General features: G+C 37.2%; 1 protein-coding gene across 12 annotated transcripts in view; it reads left to right on the top strand.

Moving 5' to 3' along the window:
- Window positions 1-20000, top strand: part of KMT2C (lysine methyltransferase 2C) — a 202542-nt gene that overhangs the window by 128607 nt on the left and 53935 nt on the right. For 9 of the 12 annotated variants that reach the window (XM_085316432.1, XM_085316438.1, XM_085316434.1 and 6 more), the window contains 9 exons: window positions 237-353; window positions 4315-4416; window positions 4597-4701; window positions 5914-6095; window positions 6850-7014; window positions 7609-7718; window positions 13375-13440; window positions 14911-15123; window positions 18840-18968. In XM_085316432.1, the coding sequence (XP_085172558.1) occupies window positions 237-353; window positions 4315-4416; window positions 4597-4701; window positions 5914-6095; window positions 6850-7014; window positions 7609-7718; window positions 13375-13440; window positions 14911-15123; window positions 18840-18968 (1189 nt within the window). The remainder of the gene's footprint in view (window positions 1-236; window positions 354-4314; window positions 4417-4596; window positions 4702-5913; window positions 6096-6849; window positions 7015-7608; window positions 7719-13374; window positions 13441-14910; window positions 15124-18839; window positions 18969-20000) is intronic. The other 3 variants (XM_085316433.1, XM_085316440.1, XM_085316444.1) reach the window with 3 other exon arrangements.

A 20000-nucleotide genomic window follows, 5' to 3' on the forward strand; every position in this document is an offset into this window, starting at 1 on the left:
TTTCTCTGATGATAAAGGTGATCATATTATGTCATGTAAATCGTTACAGAAGTTAAAGGTGTTTTGCAACAACTTATGCAGTAACTTAATGACTCTGGCCTAGTGTGCCCATGTTCACTTGAAATCATAGGGTGCTTTTTTATTCATATTCTTCCCTAGATGCATTGAACAGGTTTGAATTCCATATAACAAAAAGCCTTTAGGTTGCATTTAAATTATTATCTTATATTGAATAGGGCCGTGGATCAGGATTCCCAGGGAAGCGGAGGCCACGTGGTGCAGGTCTTTCAGGAAGAGGTGGCAGAGGTAGATCAAAACTGAAAAATGGAGTTGGGACTGTAGTCATTCCAGGGGTAAGAACATTTATTTTTAAGTCATATTGTGGTCTGTTAATGTAACATAATTTTATTCAGCTATAATTATTTTATTAAAATACTATGTAAAATCAAAGAAAACTAAAAAGTAGAGGTATTTGATAAAACCTGGTTATTAATGAGTATTTGTTAGTTACAAACTAGAATACAGTTTCTGGCTAAATGGACCTGATGCTGTTTTACACTGCTATTGCCACTTCAAGGGACAACTGTTGTGGGTCTTGGAGGATTTTTTCTGTTTCCACAAGGGGAGAATATGCTGATTAAATACAGCATTCACTGGAACAGAAAAGGAGAGAGAGCAAGACTTATGTGTACAAACGTAGCAGCAGCCTTAGCAGATCACACCAGAGGTTTGTCTATCCAGGGGACCAAAACTGAATGATGAGGGAAGAGTACAAAAACAGAAGAGTCAGAGAGAGACTTTAGAGTTCATGGCTTGGCAGTTTGCTGTACAGAAGGGGGATGACTTGTGCTGGAATTCTCTTTCATAAATTTGTCTATTCGGTTTTGGAACCTTTTGATGACCATGTAACTGTTTTTGAGCTCTACAGCTGATAAGATGTTGGGTCAAAACATCTTTTGTTTTATGTCCAACATATTTTGTTGGATACAAAAATTCTTCCTTTGTTTTAAATTGCTACCTACTGGTTTGGTTGGCTGCTCCTTAGTGCTCATACAGAAGAGATAGTGGAGGGTTTTTTGTTTGGTTGTCTGTGTTTCGGGTTTTTCAGTCACCTCCTCCATGCCTCTCTTGATTTTTGTAGATTTCTGTCACTTCTTTTCCTTTCACTGTCTGTGCTAGACTGAAGAATCTTAGTATTTTTAGTTGTTCCTTGTATGCAAGCTTTTCCATGTTTTTGATCGTACTTGTCAGTTGTTTTGCCATGTTCATTATTTTAATTCAACTGTGCTGACTTTCATCTCCCATTTTATTTCAGTTCTTTGCAGTTGCCTTTCATTTTTTATTGCTCTGAATAGCTTAATATTATTAGCAAGCTTTGTCACCTTGCTCCTCTTCTGATTTTTTGGATCGTATGTGAGTATATTGAACAGCACAGCCTGTTAGCAGACATCCTATCAGGACTTCACTATTTTTCCACAAAGAAAGCTSATACTTTATTCTGCTTTTTATTTCCAATCTTGTATCAATGTAAGGACCATCCCTCTGATTCTGTGTTGGCTTACTTTTTTTTAAGAGGCACTAGTGAAGGGCTTTGCCAAAATAATTTGGTAATTGAGTAGATTATATCAATCAGATCTCCCTGTCCCCAGGCTTGCTGACTCCTTCAGAGAATTCTAATAGACCTGTGCAAAACAATTTACCCTCACTAAAGCTCTTCCTGACTCCTGAAAAAAAAATGATACGACTGCGAGTACCCTGTTGCAATCAGATGTCAGATATGCTGTCGGATGGTACACGGTGTTCTGGATTCTCCCCAGAAAACTTTGAGAAAATGGTAGCTGCATTTGCCTTCTTCCATTCCTACACCATTGAAGTGATTTTAAGCAAGTAATTGCTCACTACAAAGAACAAATAGTTCAGCTATTTCGTGCTTATAAGTCCTTATAAAACTCTTAAATAACATAATAATCTGATCTGCTCCTTGTAAGGAGGAATTCTGGTATGAAAAATTGTGGCGAAAGTGCATTGCAAAAAATACGTATTTTTCAGTGATGGACTTGTTGCCTCCAACATACCTTTTATAATTTGGTTATCAGTCAGCCCTCCAGATCTTGACAGGCTTCCTGTTTCTGATGTGTTCAGGAAAGAATTTGTTCATTTTTGTCTTCATCAAGTCACTTCTCAGGCTCTTTAGAACTGCTTTATTGTATTTTACTTATAATCTGGTGGAGTTCATATAGCCTTGTGCCACTTTCTGCTGTCTATGTAATAATCTCTCTGAATACTCTGCAGGTATTTGTGATCTGGGAGAGGAACAGCTGTCTGTATTTTTGTTCACTTTTAAAGCTCTGGGTGGTCAAGATGCGTAAGCAAACACATAATTTTAAACATACAGGATGAATTCTGCCAAGGCTAGTCTTAGGTACCTTATTGAATTAGAGGCATTCATGTAGTTATTCTGATGTTACAAAGCACAAATTTGTATTTCAAGAGAAGCTGGGCTTTATAGAGCAAATTCTTCAAGGATTTTGTAACTGCAAAGAGAACATTCACTCCCTTTCTAGTGTTCAGTAAATTGGTGTAAATCAAAATGGCAATCACTTTCCATCAGTTCCTGTAGAAATTTGATCTTATCACTGGTAAAATAAATTAAAGTTTTTCTGTTTCAGACTTCTAATGCAGAGATCTGGCTGTCTCATGATAAAGCAGAGGAAGGTAGCAATGCAAAGAGACCTTTTGCAAGACAAATGTTTGAAAGCAGGCTGTATTTTCGGTCCCTTTGCACAGATTCTTACTCAACATGGAATCATAGCCAGTGAACAACTACACAAACTTGGACATTTCTTGGTACATCTTTGGGGAGAGGGGAGAGGAGGTGGGAATAGATTAACCTAACTGGGTCATGGCTGGAGTTAAAGTAGTGTCAAAATAGAGCAATTCTGTGCTTCAAAGTCTGCTTTCTCATATATGTAAACAACTCCAAGAACTTTGCTGTCATTAAACCTCTCCAGGTGTTGCAGGTGTTTTTTGATTAGCTGGTTTGTTACATCTACTGTGCTGTCAACCACACAATAATTAAAAGACCTGAACAATGTATGCTTAAACTCCCTTTTTAGTTGTTTCCCAGTAAATTGTAATTTTCAGCAACAGTGTATCAAAAGAATTTCTTGTAGCTGTTGTAGTAGTATTCACATTTATCTCAGAATGATGTTTGGACTTGTAAAACATGTAAATTATTGTGTAAACAAAATCAATTATGTAAGATTTAAGCTGTATTTAAAATAATCCACATTTATAAAATTGAAACAGCTGGGAAACTGGTTACATTTCTCTGTCATTCATTTGTTCCTTTTTGGAGAACTTTGTACTCTTAGCTTACAAACTTTCATGGCTGCTGTTGGTTCAGAGAGTAAATGGCAAGGTCTAATAATTTAAGTTCATGGAACATTCTGCATGGCAAGTTTTGCATGAGAGTCAGAACACAGTTTAAGTGCTCATTAATGTTTTCATGTAGATTTCCTGAAGTCACTCCACAACCTGCTTTTCTTCCCGAGATGTTATATAAGCATGTATGAAACTAATTCATAAAGGCTAGGTCAGAGTAACAATGTGCTTTATCAAAGGAAAAGCTTCCGTTTACAGTAAAAGTTAAGATCAGAACAACAATTTCAGGTGTTTAAGTCAACGTAGTTTTTTTATGGGCAAGCTACATAGCCTCAAAACACTGTTTACAGATAATATTCTAACTGTTGTAACTTCAGCTATTACTAGTCATTCCTCTAACTTATTTGCAGCATTGACTAAAACATTTTTAAGCACTACGGGACAAGATACATTTATGTGATTGCTCTTCAGGTATTAAAGAATGTCCCTATAATTAAGTTTTCAATTAGAATAACTTCAGTGTTTATACATAGGAGAAAGAGCAGACTAGTCACAGTAGGACAGTTGCTACTTAGGGAGTTTTTCCCAGACTGCCCTTTTTCGTTCCGTTTGCATTTTAAAGTACATGGGATAAATATGAAAGTGAGCAAAGGGGAGAAAGAGAATGGTTCTTTAAAATGAAATAGAGATGATGCTTGCACAAGTTTGAAAAAATGATGTGAAGTTAATATTGTAATTTCTGATGAAGGTAGATTTTTACATAAGATCAGATAGTATTAATAAACATTTGCATTTTCTTCTGGTTTCTTCAAAGCTTGTATTCTCTAGTACTATTAAAAATTAATGTTTTACAGATAGATTTCAACTTTCCTAATGTCTTAGAAAATTTGATGTACATACTGTTTATATTTTGGGTTTTTTTTTATATAGGTCACAACTATGGATGTTTCATCTAACAAAGATGAGGAAGAAAACTCAATGCATAATACAGTTGTCCTCTTCTCTAACAGTGACAAATTCACTCTTCATCAGGTTAGGATGATAGTCTGGTTTCAGTTTTGTTTGTTTCATTTTTTTTAGTTAAAAATAAAAAAGTAAATGAATGTCATTAGGAGGTGCATTGTGCAGTAGGCTAGTTGAACTTTGCAGTTGCATGTTTCCAAATTTACTGTTGGGCATGTGTTGAAGATCTGCTCTCTTCTGTAATTTTAGGATATGTGTGTAGTTTGTGGGAGCTTTGGCCAAGGTGCTGAGGGCAGGTTGCTCGCCTGTTCCCAATGCGGTCAGTGTTACCATCCATACTGTGTCAGTATTAAGGTGGGTGCTTTTGTTACATAAAAAATTACTTGATTACAGTGTTTTCATATTRCACTTTAATAGCAGTGTACTGCCTTCCGTTCTGTGGTAATTAGGGGAGTCGTTAACTTGTTAGGTATTCTTCAGTTAATGTGACCATTATTTGTTTGCGACTTCTGAAAGTCTTTAATTAAATATYATTTTATAATATGTATTGCCTCAAGAGAAATTAACCTTTTTGTAATTTCGCAAACATAAATAGCAGTGATTATCCAGCAGTTGGTTAAAATAACAGTTTGAGATATAAGTTTAAAACCTAAATACAAGGAGAATTAAAAACAAAAAATACATTGCATCTTGATTTACTAGGGGCATAAGGATTAGTTGATTCAATTTGTCTGTTGGCTGTCAGAATTGACAGCAGTTGGAGTGGTTAATTAATACATTCTGCATTCATTAGTCTGGGAGAAAATGTGTGAAAATCAAATTTGAGTGGTAGAAGATGACTTAGCAAGCACATAATCTATTTACTGCAATACGTAAATGATACACTTTGTTGTTCATTGTATAAATGCATCTGTATAGAAGTGGAATTTTTAAGAACATGTCATAGGACTTGATTTTAAAAATGCTTTATGAAATATCATCTGCATTTTTCATGAGACTATAATTTTGTTTTGCGTTTATGTAGTACTATTTATATTAAATTACATTAAATTGCTTATTTGCTTCAGGTCACTAAAACTCCAGAACTGGTTATCACACAGAATGGGTAAGGTTGGAAGGGACCTCTGRAGATCATCTAGTCCAACCTCCCTGCTCAAGCAGGAGGAGGAAAGATAACAGATACAGGATTTATAATGAGTTGAATCCTGGTTTTACTACACCTGAAAAAAGCAGTGTTCTCTTTCTTCCTTACAGGACCAGCTACTCCTGTAAGGAGTAGAATTGTTCTACATGTAGATCCAGGGCAGTATATATTCTCTGTCCTACTAGTATATCTGCAAAAATCTGTGTTTGAGAATAGTACCAGCTATCAGTAAAGACGCACAGTTCTTGTCTTATTTAAACCTTTCTCATTTAGTGAAGCTTCAGAGACTCTAATTGCTACACTGCTACTTGTGATGTGCACAGAACAGCATCCTGTGTTGGCCTAAGCCAGACTTATAAATTTATACAATGATGACACTTCATAGAGCAGTTTCTGAATAATTTTCACCTTACTATCTGCAGATTACTAAAGTGGTGCTTAGTAAAGGTTGGAGGTGCCTGGAATGCACAGTGTGTGAAGCCTGTGGGAAAGCTACAGATCCAGGAAGGCTGCTGCTTTGTGATGACTGCGACATCAGTTACCACACTTACTGCTTAGATCCGCCCCTGCAGACCGTTCCAAAAGGAGGCTGGAAGTGCAAATGGTGTGTTTGGCTCTGCTATCAGAAATACTGACTGGCCTTTTTCATTTTTTCTGATTACTTCACTTTATATTGGCAATGCCAATTTGTCTGTAGTAAGGCTTTAATTGTAGTTAAATCAGATATATTAAGCAAAGCAAACAAAATACCTTCCAATTGTTTCATTCATCTTTCAATTATATATAGAAACCGTTATCTCCAATTTGTACTGTTTGTTCATGCCAAAACCCACTTAAGTAGAGGTAGGCAGAATTTTTCTTTTGAAATACTTGGCAAAAAATACCAATTGAAGCAGTTGGAAAAATTCATGTGCACTTCACCTGATTGTCATTTATCAAAATAAAACCCTCTGAAAACCATTTTTTCTACTTGGGTGAAACACAAACAGAATAGACCTCTTAGATAGTTAAGTCTCCTCGTATTACTGAAGTGAATTGCAGCTGAAAGCAGGAACTCCTTTGACCTATTGAACTGTTACAAATATGCATCTGCCTGGTTTTCCAGACTGAGAGGACTTCTTACTTAAGAACTTTATTTAAAAAATATCARAAATGTTGGTCATGTCCAAAACCTAAAGGATACATTGCCATTCAAATAAAATACTGTGTTTAACCTGAAACAAGTTATTTTTTTCTTCTAAAAGTGTCTACTGATCTAAAACTTAATTATTCATAGAGTTCTAAGTAAGAGCATTTTAAAGGCACAAAATAACCTTACCTTGAACTGAAAGTAATACATCATTTTGTCTGTTGTGCAGGTGTGTTTGGTGCAGACACTGTGGAGCTACTTCTCCAGGCTTACGATGTGAATGGCAAAATAATTACACACAGTGTGCACCCTGCGCGAGTTTGTCTACCTGCCCAATCTGCTATCGCACTTACAGGGATGAAGAGCTCATAATTCAGTGTAGACAATGTGATCGGTAAGGATTTCCAGTATTTTTACAGGGTCTTTTTTTCCTGTTTAAGGCTCACTTTAATTTTTTCCCCTAATGATGTAAAAGCCTAAAGATAAAAGGAACGGTCTTGTGGTAAAGAGCACTGGACTGAGTCTCAGAAGTCTCTTATTAATTCATTCTAAGTTGTACCACAGACTTAACTATGTGACTCTGGGCAAATGAATTAATCAGTTTTCCCCTCTCTAAAAATGAAATAAACTAATTTACCTCACAAGACTGTTGTTGTGATGCTGAATTTGCATTACATTGTGTAAAGTGAGTACTTAAGATGATTGCATATAAAGGAGAATATTATGATACTAAGATGTGTATGCTTCCGGGACATTGTTTTATATAGTTTTTCTTCTTGTTAAGGGAAGTGCGTAATCTGATACTGTATATGCAGTATTTAACACACGTAGAGGAATGCTGTATATGGAGAACCTGATTCGTCATTTCTCCCTAAAGTAAATTAGAATAAGTATTTCACATTTACTTGGACCATATACTGATATTTAGGTCTCCTGAAACACCACATATTTCCTTTAAATTGTATTTTTTCCCCCACTTAATTTCTAGATGGATGCATGCAATCTGTCAGAACTTAAACACAGAGGAGGAAGTGGAAAACATAGCTGATATGGGTTTTGACTGTACCATTTGTAGGCCATACATACCACCAACAAACGGTAAGAAGATAACTGAAAGCAATGGCAGGATTGCACACTGCAATAAGTAGGTTTGGGGATGTTTTATGATTATTTTCTCTGGTGGAGATTTGGCTTATTGTAGAACCAAGATTTTTCACGTTTACTTCAACGGCCTCCTGGAAGTGTCCTCAGCTCATTCATACCCACTAATTATTGGCCATAAGGCCGTCTCTATCACAAAAGAAAATCTAGCAGGGGAGATTCTGGCCAAATTTATTGAAGATAGTTTGGGTAAATGACAAAAAGCATTTGGCGCTGAAAGAGTAAAATGCTTCTCACTTTGTTAGATGGAAGGAAAAAAGCCTAGTTCTCTAAAGATACGATGTGCAGAAGAAACTTTAAATCAGTTCCAAGCAGAAGACCTTTCTGTAGCTCAGTACTTTAGCTCTCTGAAGCAGCAGTGGCTATAACAGCAGTCCATATGAGCTTTTTTCCCCTCCTCACTCACATTTTAATAATGCCACTCCCTCAGCTCTCMCAGAACTGAAGACCAGTTCTTCTCTAGCTGCAGTCATTGAAAGAATTCTCCATTTTTTTTTCTGTTGGGGAGTCACCCGTTTTTCATTAACTAAGACGCAGAGCACTTTCTGATGAGCTTTGCCCTTCTCTACACATATTTTCATTGAATGTACTTTATTTTTAATCTGTATTAAACAGTCCCGCAGCATTAGTACTTTCGGAGCTGAGGTTACTACAGGCTTTCTCTTTGAGTGCAGCTAGCGTGTCTGGTTCTGTAGGCTGGTATTGGTTAATTTTGTTGTGAGCGACCTGTCAGCAATTAGATTGGTCTGTTAGATGATTTTTGGCCTAGCTACAAGGATAGTATCCTGGCTCTGTTTTCTCTGCACGTAAGTTCACTGGAGTTCCTGCTTCAGTCTGCTACTTTAACAGAGCATCAACATCTCTGCAGGTTTTTAGAGTAATAGCATGTTTAAGTGTTCACATTAACCCTTGGCTGTTTGGGATATCACTGTTTTTTTGAAAGCGTGTTAGGAGGAAAGGACAAGAACTCAGAAAGTGTTTCAGTAAATGTTTATATTCACCAAGAGGATGTCAGCAGGAGATCGTTTTTTCTTACAAAGAGTGGAGCCCATGAGACATGGGTTTGAGAGGTCTGCCAAGTAAAGTTCTGTAGAGCATCTGTTGTCCCTTTAGGCTGACATGTCCTGAGGCAGCTTGACCTTAATTGTAACTTACTGAGGTGGCTTTGAAAGTTTTTAAATTGATTGACTATATACAATCATGGAACGTTTCTTAGTTTCCACTGTTAGGCTTATGCTTACGTATTTCTCCAAGTCGTTTCATTTTTGAGATCAGCTTTCACAAATTCAACAAAATCAGCAAGAAAAACAAGTGGGCAAAACAACAAAAATTGCAGAGATAACGGATTTTTGTTTCTTTTGATAAGTTTCTAGTCACTTGAAACAAAAAGGTCCAAGTAACAAATAATGCCTCTTCCCACTTAGGAGCTGGGAGAGCTAGCTTTTCAAAGCTACTTAAAGCCTATAATATACAAGACAGTACAACTTCGGTAGATAGCATCAGAGAAGTTTCACTTCCAGGCATCAGGTGGCCCCAGAGTTGGTCCTCCTTTCACACCTTTGTGAAGTTTTGTTGCTTGGGTTTGTCTCCTAAGGAATAGGAAACAGTTCCTGCATGACCTTTTAGAGAGTTCCCAAGCTTTATTTGCGGATCCTTTTCACCCTTTTTTAATGAGACAAGTTTCTCTGCTTATTCTTTGACTCATTATATATAATAATCTCTTTAACATGTGTGTACACTTCAACAGTTGCATGTCTGAATATGTCACTTGGTGCATGTTCATAAAATATTTGCATGTACTTCTATATAAAATATATTTTAATCTTTTGCTAATTCTTTTACAACTCACTTGAAAATTCTTTGTAATTCTTTGTTTCAATGTGAGAATGGTTAGCATTTGATAAACTTAATGAAACAAATGTTAGTTACCAGTGTACTGTTTCTTAGAATATACCATATTGTGGATTTYTTATTGAGATGCTTCTTTCTCTTTCCATTTGATGTATGACAGAGGATATTAATGTGTTCACAAGTATTACTATGGGTTTTTAAAYTACCTTCTTTGTAGAAGAAGCAAGAGGTCCTCAACCTAAAATTTACCAGTACATTGCAAGTGAGAAAATAGATTTATTTTTGATAGTGAGTAAATCCCTTCTAGAATGTAGGTATTGATAAAGAGCTTCCATTTTTTTTCTGCTTAAGAAAACTGAAACATACAGATTTATAAGAGCTCTTCCCTGTCTCATCTTAAGAACACCAGCTGCATATCTGGTAGTCTTACAAAGTTGTCTTCTTCAGGAAACAGAAAAAAAAGATTAAATAGCTTTTTATTGCTTTCTATTGATGAACGTACATCAATATCCACAGCTAGAATGTGGTGAAACTTGTTCCAAAATAGCACGCCATAAACCTGTAATATCTAGATCCTTCTGAAATAGTCATCTCTAATCAGTGTTCGTCAGGTTGTTTTTAATATGGTCTCAAGATCCGGCATATGTCTCTCAGCACATTGCTGTGCATTGTAGAAGAGGTTTTCTAATTGTGTTTGCTTGAGTATTACTGTGACTGGGTCCTAACAACTGCTCTAGGTGGCAGCAGCTCTTCCCATGGTTCTGTGCATCTATCATCTCCAGCCTGGTGCTCCCACAGTAGTGAATCTGGACCACCCTCCCATCACTTCTGCCTCTCTATCATTTACCGTTGTACCTGGCAACTCAACTCGTCACCCATGGTGCTGCCCCTCTTTCCTGCAGGAGGCCCTGGTAGCAGCTCTGCCAGGCTTTCATTAGCAGGCAATGCAGCTGAAGGGAGGGGAGCTGCAGCAGCACGTAACAGCCAGTTAAGGCGGATAGGCTAGTAGTTTTTAGTAGCCATCTGTGTGCATGTTTTCATCCAGTGGCTCAAACAAGCTTGTCCACAGAGGCAGTGAGGAGTTCATACCACAGAGATGTTCGGTCCTGCCGGTGGTACGCATACTATACTTGGAGCACTCTGTTGTACAATCTTCATGAAACTGAATCAAGACTTTCTTCATTGTAGAATCTATCCTATGTACTTCACAAACACAGAATATAAGATCAGTGTAATAATATACATGAAAATTTCAACTTTTGAATTTGTAATTTTTTGAAATGCTCATTTTAAAATCCGCTATTATCTACCTGCAGGTTGCTGTCTATTTACAAACTATCTCCTGCATCATACACGTAGTTAGGCCAGTATCCAATACTATTCTGTGATTGTCATGTTTCTGCATTAACCAGTCTGTCTCTTATGCTGAATTCATTTCTGCCTGCCACTGTTYTGTTCTGTTCCAGCCTTAAAGAATGCAGTGTCCTGTCTTTCTCCGGCTGTGATTTTTCTCATCCAGTTGTATTCTATGCAATTATTTTTTGAACTGATGATACAAAACTCTGTGTCTTTCATTGTATTTAAACTCTTTTTTAAAATTAATGTTTATTTGGGTTAAACTTAATTTAAAAGCCTCAGAAAGCAGCAACCCCTCTTCGTTCTATGAGGGKTTTTTTTTGTATCCAGTCTCTCTCTAATTTAGATCTCATATTTTTCTGTTACCCATTTTATTGATTTAATTCTTAAACTGGACGCTAATAAGCCCCTTTTCAAAACTCTGTTTAATACCATCTTCAAATAYTGCTTGTGCAACTTCTGTGACTTGGTCTCTGAAGGCTGCACCTTTGTTGCTGTCAGCTCTTTTATTTGAGTATTTCAACTCTCTTCAGTCTCCGGAGCTAAAATTGTTCATAATCTGACCTGGCCTAGAAGATTGCACCCTGMTGTTGTTTGATTTCTAATAGGGATATCAAGTTCTCACTGACAGCTATTTTCCTCAATTTTTCATTTACCTTAGATTCCAATTTGATAATTGCTATCTCTGATTCAAAACATCTTGTAAAGCATAACCAATCAAATGGATAGATGAAGATTAGAAGATTCTTTGCGATGTGCTTATTTTGTTGATTCAATTCAGTGAGCTTAAGTATCTTCCATCCTGCAACTTCTGTCCTATTTTTTTTGTTTCCCTCCAGCTTAACATCTCTTTCAAAATTTCATTTTCAAACTTCTTTTGTTTTCTTTCTCCTTTTGCATGTCTTTTTTTTTTCAGCAATGCTCATAGACTTGTTTTCATACACAAATTGCACAGATTATTCATTCTCTGTAGGCTATATCATATACTTGAGTTATACCTTATATAAAACATTTTGCAGGTGCAATATTCAGAGACTTCTAAGGGACTACAGTTCTTACGTGAAACTTTCACTTCCCTTCGTCTTTTACATGYTTAGAAAGTATTCTCTAGATTTCAAGTATTTTAAAATATTTTATTTTCTACATGGGTTTTTTTGTATTTAGCTAAGAATTTAAGTGTTCTTTGGAACCCTTTGTGCTTTTCCTGGTCTTGCCTCTGGCTCCCATATTTGTGTGTGAGATCATTATCACCGGCACACAGGAAGTTGAACTGACRTGTCTGAGAAACACTGAACTTACCACACATACTTTGCCGCGGTGGTCTGGGCTTGTGTAGTACATACAAATTAGATATTATGGATACCTGGCTGAGTCTTAAATTYGCTTTGCATAAGATTTCTAGACAAAAAAGGAAAATACATGCTAAGAAACTTATATGAATGATAAACCTAACCATGCTGAAATAACAGTTCTTTAGCTTTGAGTTCTGTCTCATTGTTTCTGAGATAGAAACCTCTAACTTTCCCCATTCTTACTCTGTCTCCATGATCTCTGTAAAGCTACTACTTACATTAAAACTCTAKTCTGCAGATCACAGGTTAGTGAAGTGTGATTACAGTTACTGCAGGGCAGGTGGCAAAAGCATTTCCACCTGCAAAAGTAGGAGCCAGCAGTGTAGGACATTCTGATTGCTATTTGTTCAGTCACACTGTTCAGTGCTTCCTTGAAGCCACAAGCCATAATTTTCAAATAGTTTCTATTGTTCCATTTTCCAGTACTCTTATCTTGGATAAGAATTACTGTATCTGACCTCAACAAGTCATTATCATCTGTTCCCAGATAGTCCATCAGCATCATTTTGTTTCTCATACATGAGACATCTGAAAGCWCAGACCCCGCTGGAATCTTGCCTGTGAAGCTATTGTGTACTTTACAGCTTGCATATCTGAAGTAAACCACTCCTTGAGGAAAAAAGCCATTGATATCTGATTTGTAAAGCCTTCCTGTTGTTCATGCCTAGGTCATCAAAAACTTGATGTCATGACTAAGGTAGAGGTTACTTAGGTTACTTTACAGTCCAGTAGATCTAATGTATTCATTTGCCCTCGGTCTGGCAGAAGATCATCTACCATTGAAATCAGTGCAGTTTCAGTACCATTCTTGGCTCTAGGAAATTGGAAAACTTCAGTTAATACCAGGCTTGTTTCGCAGTTGCATCTTCTGTGACACTGAAAAGCACTTTTATTTTAAAGGTGCTAGTGAATATTGCCAACAGTATAAATTAGGGAGTTTAACAGAACTGTTTGAAAGAAAATCAATTAATAGTTTCAGTTTAAATCAAGTCACCATTTTTAAAAGTTGAAATGATTTTCCTTATATTTTTCAGTGCCTTCTTTGGACTGTTGTGATTCATCAGTTGGAGCTCAGATTATTTCAAAATCAAAAGAACTAGGTAAAAATGTAAATGCTTAATCTTTGATAAYTTAGCATATTTTAAGGGTATATTTTTACACGAAAGAAGAATTACTTTTTCTGTGATTTTTGTAACACACAGCAGTAACTGTCTTTCAGTTATCACAGCATGCTTTTCATTTTTTTTCTCGTTCTCTCTTCTTTCTTTTCTGTTGCTTGCCATACCTGCACTATAATAATTACTTTAAATTATGCTATGATCCTGCAAAGACTTCCTTGCTTGCYTAGTACTTAGCAGAGAAAACATTGTAGGGCTGAATCAAGCATGTATACAGTGTATACAGGTTCAAGCTGTAGGAGGAGGACAACTTCTCTGTATTTTAGTCTAATTTGTGCTAGGAAATCTATAATCTTGACAAACCTACTCAGAAGTCATTTGTTATAATGATAGTACCTAAAAGCTTCCCCCATGTTAGGATAGCTTCCATCACATCAGGATTTTGTTCCATTTGATACTATACAAATGTATTCTGAAAGAAGGTTCTCCCCTCAAATATTCAAACTGAAAAATGATTATACAATCTTTTAAAAATGTTATTCCTTTTTCAGTAGCACGTAATAAAATTGATGTTGTGAATGATTATGTTCAGTAATTTTGGTTCCAAAAACTAGCTGTGTTTTGGAGTGCGAGATGTTACATAAGAAAATATTTTTGGCAAAAGGCAACAAATGGTATGATGTTTGTGTGTTTTCAGAAGTATGTTATCAAGTCATTATTCAATTAACCACTGAAGGAGAAGCATCACTGCAGCCTCTTCTTTACTTGGTAACTCCTTGAAAGTTACCAAACTTGTGCTTGCTGAGCCCCAGAGCAGGTGACTGGACAACAGCACCTTTCTGCATGGCAAATCAAGGAATGTTCAGTTTATTGGTAGACTCGGTTGTCACATAACAGCTTGAGGGAGAAGCAGTTAGAACTTGGGTTCTAAGCAAGATTTTCTATTCAGACTTGAGCAGCTGACTTGACTTGTCCTGAGTTTTTTTTGTCTGGAGGGTGAATAACTTAAGATGTCCCACTAAGAGTTGTGGGAGGCTAAAGCTGATTAATCTTGTGAAGCTACAGTGCTAAGGGCTGTGTAAGGAGCTGGATTGGTAAGCAACAGGGACACAAACTAAGACTTGCGGAGTTTATATKAGTGTCAGATATACAGGGATGCTCTGCAGGACATCAGTTGCCATAATCAAATTATTCTTTTAATGAATTCTTGGTGTAAGTTGTTCTGTAGCAACATACTCCCTTGTTCCTGGATTTGACTTCAGATCATAATTAAAAAGCTTTAACTGTAACGTGTAAGATAATATTGGCTATATCTGTGTTATTTATACTGAGTTCTCTCATGAATCAGTTCCATACGTGCGATTATTAACTCTTCAAAGTGCAATTCATAAAAATCTAAGACKTGTCAATCAGAGTTTTATATTGCTGTTACGATTCATTTAACTTTTGTAGACCCACCGAAGACATACACACAGGATGGAGTCTGCTTGACAGAATCCGGCATGTCTCAGTTACAGAGCCTAACTGTTACAGTACCTAGAAGAAAACGGACGAAACCAAAGCTTAAATTGAAGATTATAAACCAGAACAGTGTGGCTGTGCTTCAGACACCCCCAGATGCCCAGTCAGAACACTCAAGAGATGGAGAGATGGATGACAGTAGAGGTAGTGCTCTACTTTTGGCATGTTTCTTATATCTTGGAGTGTTGCAGTGGATACATATATTGCATACATTCCTGAGAGTTTTTACTATATTGATACTCACATGCTCTGTACTAAATGTTTTGTGAGAATTACTTGGACAATAATAATGGCTCATTGTTGTCCATTTCAGGGCTTTTCTTACTCTTGTTCTGGTGGTGTCATCCATCCCATATGAAACTTGCCTCTCTGAGGCTGGCAACACTGGAAGTACACATGGCCTTTTTGTCTAATTTCTTGGGTTACCTGTGGCAAATATTGTACATTCACTGAGTACAAGTGTGTTTTCAGACTCTCAAATGTAATGCAGACACTGAAAGTGGTACTGTTGAGCTCAGTAAAGCAACCTCTAGATCACCATAGACCCACTGTTTAAAACTAAGGGGAAAGTGAAGTGATAAGCCCTCGGGGGGGAGGGGAGGGTTGCTGAAAAGGGTTGTCTGACCTGAGAGTCTGAGGGAAAAACAGACTTCATTTCATTTCACTAGCCAAAAATATTTTGTTTGACCTCCACTCTAAAGCAGGATTCAAGACAGAGTTTAAGTTTGGAAGTGGCTTCTGGGCTGTTGCTCTGGTTCAGATAGATGACATATTACACAGAGCCCTCTCAGAGGGGTTCAGTTTCCACGTAGGGTGCCAGTTCAATGGAGAGGAGGGTAAGAGTGTTTGTTCGCCTCTGGGGCTGACAAGAGGGCTAATACCTGCCCCCCACCTCTGTACAGCAGTGAGACTGGAGTCAATTGTAGCAGCCCTTGGTTGAGCTCCTTCCACCCCACGTGTGGACATGGAGCGAACATCTAGGTGTCTCTGGGGCCAGCAGCCTGTACCTCACTTGCTTCCCCCACAGCTAAGGCAGGCAGAGCAGCCACAGCCAGGGGGTCCTGAGGCTTGGAAGTGAGAGTGGGAGAAGATGGGAGTAGGAGCAGCCAGCCTCTTTGTACCGTAAATCAACACTCTTCGATGCTAGACACGATGGTAGACACGGTAGCCAGCATGGTGCAATACCATTCTGCTGTCCTCTTTCATCCTGAGAAGTCTGTTGGTARTGTAGGTGCTAATCCGTGGCCTGAGGAAAGGCTTACTCAAGCAGCAGGTGTGAAAGTCATTACATTAGTCATGCAGGTGTCTGTTACAAGTGGAGCACAGGCACTGTGCCTCCCCACAATCTAAAGTGCTTTCTGTTTATGMAACATTGCCTTGTTGTTAATCAGATTAAATGTCATAAAAAGCTTTTTTTAGATACAGAGAGTGTGCTTGAGATAACTGGGTAGTTCAACCATCAGTGCAGTTTCCATGTTAACTTGTTGATATAAGTATCATTCCTGTTGTTTGATTGGCACATTCTTACTTGCCTTTTGCTGTTGASTACAAGTGTATTTTTAATAGATTCCCTTTATTTGTTTAAAACCTTTAAAACAGTGAAGTAGTTGTTTTCCTTTTGTTCCCCTCTGGAGTTGTAGGGTTTGGTAGGTTAGTTTGCCATTATACAGACTCTTGCATTTCACCCTGTTATGCCTTTATTTAGTCCATCAGTAGGATTGTTGAAAGCAAAAAAGCTTTTGATTTTAAGATATCAAGATAGAGAATTAACCACTTCCCTTGTTGTTCTTTTTCTGTGGTTAATCTTTATTTTTACAAATGTGTACCTATTTCCTATTTAACTTGATCTAATTTTATCTTCTACCCAGTGGCTTTTATAGGTATGCCTTTTCAACTAGATAACAAGATGCATAAATGGGATAGCAAAGTATGAATGGGAGAGCCAAGGCTTGTACAGTCTTTTTTTAATTTCAGTTCTGATCATCTTACATTGCCTTTTTTTTTTTTTTTTTCCCTCCTCTCCCTGGGATATACACATGTTGCAGAGATTCTTTTTTCATGTGTTGAGAGTCAGGACACATTCACTTACATCACTGTAACTGTATGGCACGTGCATGGTAGTTTGACTGGGTTTCCTGGGGGCTCCAGACCTACTACATGTGCTCTGCAGAGAGCCTGCTCTCTGAATGCCTGAAATTTTTGTGTGAGCATCAGGCTAAATAAAGCTATACTGCTGTTTTCATTGGAACAACATAGTAATTTCTGGAAAACGTGAGAAATCCTTAGYTCTACTCTAGAACTTCCAGAATAAAGAAAGATGATGGATATGAGAGATCTAGGTTCATGGTAATTCTGTTAGCATCTCACCCATATTTTACTGGAGGTTCCACATGTGTTTTAAAAATTCACTGGAAAATTCAGCTTGCTTTAGGAGCTTCAACTGCAGTGGACTTAATGTGACGCTTCTCCTACTACTTGTAGAATATTTATGAAGAAATGCAAGCAACTGTTTTGAAGTTTAGTGTTCTGCATGTACTGTGACATGTAGGAACGCTTCAGCACTTGAGCAGGTTTCTTCTCTGCTGGGAGGGGACATGTTACGAAGGATGCTCATCCAGGCTCTGCTCAGCCCGGGTGTTCAGGGGAAGCTGCGTTTGCCAGTCCATCAGCAGTGTTGCTAGAGCTCCAGAAAGTCTCAGTCAATCACAGAATCACATAATGGTTGAGGTTGGAAGGGACCTCTAGAGATCATCTAGTCAAACCCCCCTGCTCAAGCAGGGTCACCTAGAGCAATGCGAAAGTCTGGTGAACAGCCTGACCTTTGAAAGCAAGAAGGGTTGTAGTTCTGCCCCAGCAGAAGTGGTTTGAAGAGGCCAGTTCTGTCTATCCTGCAAGTATAAGCAGAGTAGAAAGCATGTTTCATAAACAGTGTTGCTGGCTCTTTCTTACAGAAACGTTTTTTTTTACACAGTTTTTTTAGACTGTAGAATTATATGCCTAAATACAAAAGAGCAAATCTATTCAAATCCCTGAATTCCCGTATCTTTTGAGGGACTAGAATATACTTAATGAGTGTCAAAAGCTTAGGGTAGAACGAAAACGTAAGGTTATTACTGTGTTGACATTTGGGGATATCCAAAACAATTAACTCAGTCTCTCTTCAGCACCAAAGGCTTTTATAACCCCATCATACTTCACATCTGTTTTTCTACCCTGCTTTTCCACAGAATATGAACTCAAAATTACAGTCCTCATCTTCAAGGTTGACTAATTCCTTCGGGYTGTATTTTCTGCTATATGAGTAAAACATCTCAGCATAGATAAGTCAGCTTTCAGTCAGTCACAAGGCTTCAGATCAAGAATCCTCCAAATGAAAGAGTCATTATAYATTACCTTCCGAATGCAGACTACATTTTTTCAATCTATATTCTTAGTGCAAACAAACCCTATTAAACAAAAGTTAGGGAGAGGTAAACAAAGTATACCTTATATGGTAGATTGTAGCTATATACCTTGATATATTGGTAGAAATTGYTCAGGTACTCAGATGATGCAGTGACACAGGATTCTGAAAGGAATGCTGAAAAAAAAGTCTCAAATTCATGTATATGAGACTGTATCATTTATTCTCATTTTTTTGGTAAACATCATAATTGCACAGGAAATACGTGCCTATACTTGTTCTACATGTATAGATAGAGTGAGTTTCTCAAAATCATCTGAAGATCACAGGTATCTTACCACCTTTTGAAAAACCTGACATTCTTAATCAGTTTCTTATAAATCACTCATGTAGGAAATCTGGAAAACTGTCTTCCTTCCCTGTTCCAGTTGAATTTATAATAGCTTTTTTTCTACAGAAGGTGATCTTATGGACTGTGATGGAAAATCAGATTCCAGCCCGGAACGGGAAGCTGTGGATGATGATACCAAAGCAGCAGAAGGAGCTGATGGGATTAAAAAAAGAAAGCGAAAACCATACAGACCTGGTAGGKTACATAATCTATATGGTTGTGGGTSACTTGTTTGCTTTTATAATTTTTTCTATGTATTTAGTAGAATATTAGAAAGAGTATGGAAGTAGTTCTGARGTGTTACATTCTTAATTGTTAATTTCAGAAGTTTTTCATATTCTAATTAAAAATAGTTTAATTTTTTTATCAAAATGCAGTTCCGAAAGGTCATTGCACGACAGCAGACCTGCCCTTAATGTTCTATGAATCATAAGTTTACAGTTCCAATCTATATCCAATCCAATCTACCTTGTTATAGATTCTTGATAGAATGTGCAATATTTATGTAATTACTGGAGGCTGATTGAATGTGTAAATATATAGTGTGCATTTGTGTATATGTATATAAAAAATCTCTGATAATACATTATATTGCATAAAAATAATTATGTAGATACTGTGTAGGCAGGGTCAGAACTGGAGAGAACCTTATTGCAGTTATSTTGCTTATTTTCTGAAATACTTGATATGAGTAGTTTTTCAAATAATTGCAGGTGACTTCTGAAAATGAATTTGATGAATTGTTTTAATTTGTTAATGTAGTCAATTCTTAATTATCTTAACTGTGGATTAACTGGATGTTCTGTATGCAGAAATGCTTGAGCTATCTCCAGGCAGAAAAAGCRAGAGGTACCTAAATGAAGTTATAGGAAGTAGTTCTGATTCATTAGGACTAATAATGAACTCAAGATAATATGCTCTGTTTAGACACAGCTCGCCTTTTTGAAGAGACCCCTGGTATGTCTCAGAATATCTGTGTTATGTGTTGTTCTTTTTTTCTCATTATACAGCCTCCCAGTACTGTGGGTAGGTTGACTGTAGTCTTCGCAGTCAAAAATACTGTTTTGGCCACTCATTTCCATCCTTCTTCCTGTAATGGGCCACATTATGTGATTATGAAGATGGGGAAGGGGAACTGAGAAAATAAGATGGTTAAGGAGTAGAGGGATAGAAAAAAGTAGGGAAAGGAGGTAGGAGTAAAAATGTGGTCCATTTCTCTTGCTTCTC

Source organism: Rhea americana, unplaced genomic scaffold (assembly GCF_003343005.1).
Source record: "Rhea americana isolate MKP2758 unplaced genomic scaffold, rheAme1 scaffold_47, whole genome shotgun sequence".
Lineage (NCBI taxonomy): Eukaryota > Metazoa > Chordata > Aves > Rheiformes > Rheidae > Rhea > Rhea americana.